Source organism: Triticum aestivum, chromosome 2B (assembly GCF_018294505.1).
Source record: "Triticum aestivum cultivar Chinese Spring chromosome 2B, IWGSC CS RefSeq v2.1, whole genome shotgun sequence".
Lineage (NCBI taxonomy): Eukaryota > Viridiplantae > Streptophyta > Magnoliopsida > Poales > Poaceae > Triticum > Triticum aestivum.
In genome coordinates, this window is record NC_057798.1 from 507,665,905 (window position 1) to 507,669,476 (window position 3,572).

The following is a 3,572-nucleotide window of genomic DNA, read 5'->3' on the forward strand; positions in this document are numbered from 1 at the left end:
ATTACTTGCTTGCTTGCTCGTAATGACTACATTGAAGACTGGCTCAAAGAGCAGTCAAACCTGGACCTGCTCAACAAACGGATACCAGAATGAAACTACTTCCTCCGTCCCCGTCCCACAATATAAGACGTTTTCTAAACATAGCTTGCAAAAACGTCTTATGGGACGGAGGGAGTAATTGTCAAACGGAACTGCTGCTGGCACTACCCAGTAAATGCAAATAGCCAATGAGCTTTGTCAGGCAAACCTAGATATACCATATATATATGCACACAGATAATTTACAGCAGGACACGCGTAGTTTCAGACGTGTTACACTTTCACAACGTGGCACAGTGAATTAGACCTAACACGACGCAAATCAATCAACCGAATTTACATACATACAGACTAAAACAACCGCTAACTAGTTAGCCATCATGTCGGTACGAGATCGTCGAAGCGGGCAGAGTCCTGGGCGAAGAACATCTTGAGGGAAAGGCACAGCATGATCAGCTGGAGGAGACCGAAGAGGCCGATCTTGAAGGTCTTGCTTTGCATCCTCAGGACCTCCGTCGTCACCGACAGCTCCTTCTCGTGGGCCTCTAGTCTGTCCACCTGTTCCTTCAGCATCACGATCTTCTTCTCCGTGTCTTGCAGCTTGAGCAACATTCTCATGTCGTCCCCGGTGGAGAGCCTGTGCTCGTCCAACGCGATCTGGTCCTCGGCCCGGGCTTGCCAGTTTTGTCTCGCTTTCACCATGACCAGACACTGAATCTCGGCTTCGATTTTGTCCTGAAGGTGGCTCTCAAGCTCGGCCTCCAACTCATCAATGTTGACGGGCTCCGTCTGCAGCGTTGGTGTATGTGCACTGTTGATAAGTAACTGGAGCTCGGATAATCTTGAATCCTTCTCTGTGATAGTATCTGACGCTTCTTTCAGTTTCAGTTCAAGACATTCCATCTTTTGATTCATCCCCAGTACATCAGCCTCTATATAAGGCAAACCTATGTTGCCATCATGTGAATCCTCAGCCACAAACCCCTTGCCAAGTTCTGACAATTTCAGCATCTCTGAAAAAGAACACGGGTAGAACAAACCACTTATTACAGGTAATTCAACAGAATCGTGCACAATAGAGGCCAGAGGGATGAAAACCTAACCAGTATACATAGGAATAACAGAGTTATAACCAAGGGTAATAGGAGTTAAATGATTCCTTAAAACATGAAGTAGCCAAAAAAAAACACTTCCGGAAGTGCATGCATTGCTGTCCACATAACACATAAACCTAGTTATGCTGTGAAGAGCTCGTTTACAAAATTATGTTATAACAAAAACCTTTCAATATTGTGCAAGGATTCTTAGAACGGTCGGAAATCTTCACGGCATGACGTTAAAAATAAAAATACCAATCACATAATTGTTTAACAGTGTATTTATTCATTAACAGCAGACAGTAAGACAAATATATTGCAAGCACTGGAGCTGTAACTAACCAGTACCACATAAACCTGGATAAACTACTTATTGCCCTTAAATTAGCAGTCAATTGCCCAGTAAAGATCAACAGATTTCTTACGAAATCTGAAACATAGCAGCATCAGGTTGTAAGGGGCTATTGATACCGCTCAGCATAGGTTAAGTTCCAAAAGCAATTAAAGATTGCAAGCACTTAACAAAGTATAGTAAACCAAACAAGCTATCATAGTCTGTCGATGGTTCACAAGCACAGTGGGGAAAAGGTGCCTATTGATTACTAGTACTACACAGTAACATGACAAAGAAAGTGCATAACATAACAAAGAAAAGAACATACCACTTTCAAGATCTTCATTTTTCTTGAAGAATTTTTCAAGAACTTCTTGTGCTTTCTCAAGCGAAGAAGCTGATTCAGCAAGAGGATCCTCCTCTTGGGGCACCCAACTCCACTCATTTTCTTCATTTTGCTCTTCAGTTTCATCCAAATTTACAAAACCCCTTATCGCGTCCTCATCCCCTGCACTGAACTTTTTGTATGCTGACTGAACCTCCTCACTTTGCCGATCCTCACTTTGAGACCCATCGTAACTCATCGACATTGTTTGATGCCTGTTGTTGCTAAAAGCATCACCTGCATCAGATGCCATCAGGTAAGATTCACCGAAGGAAGTCTCTCCCTTGGTCCTAATAGCCCATCGACGTGTCTTGCAACCTACTCCAACCAAACCAAAATCTTTCACCCTAATCCTTTTCCCGTTCCGATGTCCATCTATCATTGACCCCACTAAGCATTTGCTTGCAATAAAGCTGGGACTTAATGTCCTTTGGTCTAAATTCTTTGATACTATCCCTAATGAGTAGCCAGTGGCTATCACCAAGAAATTGATATCTAGATCTAATGGGTTGACTCTTAATTCCCTCCCTACTCTTCTCCACCTCCTCGGTCGACATGCTTTCCTTGGTGATTTGTGGACAAGATACTTTCCTTGTGTTGGTAAGCATGGCAGAGCTAACTTGCGCGTAACAGCATAGTCGTCGACAGGCGACTTGGGAAGAAATCCACTTGGATTCTGCTCCCAAGCAGCACGATTCAAACTAGAAGCAATTTTAGCCTGTGAACACTGCGATTCGGTTAAATACCCCCCTCTAATCCCAATGAGAGAGGAATCTAGAAGCAGCCTTGCAGGCTGCTGCCCCAAATTCCGGCCCCTAATTGTAAACCCCAAATTATCCATCCTAATTCCAGAATCCTTAACCTCAACCGGCCAATCCTACGCGAAAGAGGAAGAAGCTCAATTCGGCGGCAGGCAACTAGATTTCTAGGGTTTGGCTATGATTCTCCTAACAAACACCCCGATTTATATGCCTGGTGGCAGCAAGACTATTTCGCACCCCGAGGAATCCCCAGGCGGGGCGGCAAATCTCAGGAACTACCCCACAAGCTGCCACCAGCACCAAGAATGCGAATTCTTGGTGCGCCCCAGGCAAAGTTTCCGTGGAAAATTGCACCGAATTGGAGGAAGCGGGAGGAAAATTACGTACCTTGCGCGACGAAGCTTCGTGGGGCGGGGATTCGGGTGCAGCGGCGGATGAGTGGAAACTAGGAACACCGGAATGGAGGCGGGCGGCGTATATATATGTAGAGGTATTCTTGGGGAATTTCCGTGAAGTGGCGGACAAGTCTGCGCGCGCTAGGAAGAAGGAGAGGAAAGCACGAAACGAAGAAAGGAGAAGGGATGTTTGTCCGGGAAGTTATCTTTCCTTTTCTCTGGGAGAAGACGCCGGCGGCGTCAAGGGAGCGCCGACCGTCCGATCCCATTCAGGCCCTTCCTGATTTGTGAAAGGCAGAAATGGAAGAAACAAATACTCCCTCTGTTCCAAATTACTCGTCGCTGAAATGGATGTATCTAAAACTAAAATACATCTAGATACATCCATACATGCGACAAGTAATTCGAAACGGAGGGAGTATATGCAGGAATAGGATGCCATGTGCATGAAAGTTTGATTGAGCAAAGGAATACAGAGGAATTTTCACATGAGGTTGGAGTGGATGAAAATATTTTTGTGAAATCTAGAACAAATGAATCCTAAGAAATTTTTGTTTGCGG

At 44.8% G+C, this 3,572-nt stretch overlaps 1 protein-coding gene across 1 annotated transcript; it reads right to left on the bottom strand.

Moving 5' to 3' along the window:
• Positions 1–233: 233 nt before the first annotated feature.
• On the bottom strand, positions 234–3,227 carry LOC123045724 (uncharacterized). The gene is made up of 3 exons (XM_044468901.1): positions 3,004–3,227; positions 1,799–2,092; positions 234–1,052 (listed from the first exon to the last, which is right to left on the bottom strand). Exons 2-3 carry the CDS (start codon positions 2,058–2,060, stop codon positions 418–420), a joined length of 897 nt encoding a protein of 298 aa, XP_044324836.1. The 5' UTR covers positions 2,061–2,092; positions 3,004–3,227; the 3' UTR covers positions 234–417.
• Between the last annotated feature and the right edge of the window lie 345 nt (positions 3,228–3,572).

Excerpts from the sequence above, each read along its gene's own strand:
- LOC123045724 (XM_044468901.1), bottom strand. The coding sequence starts at position 2,060 with ATGTCGATGAGTTACGATGGGTCTCAAAGTGAGGATCGGCAAAGTGAG. Across the intron at positions 1,053-1,798 it reads AAATGAAGATCTTGAAAGTG|AGATGCTGAAATTGTCAGAA; the intron begins GTATGTTCTTTT and ends GTTCTTTTTCAG.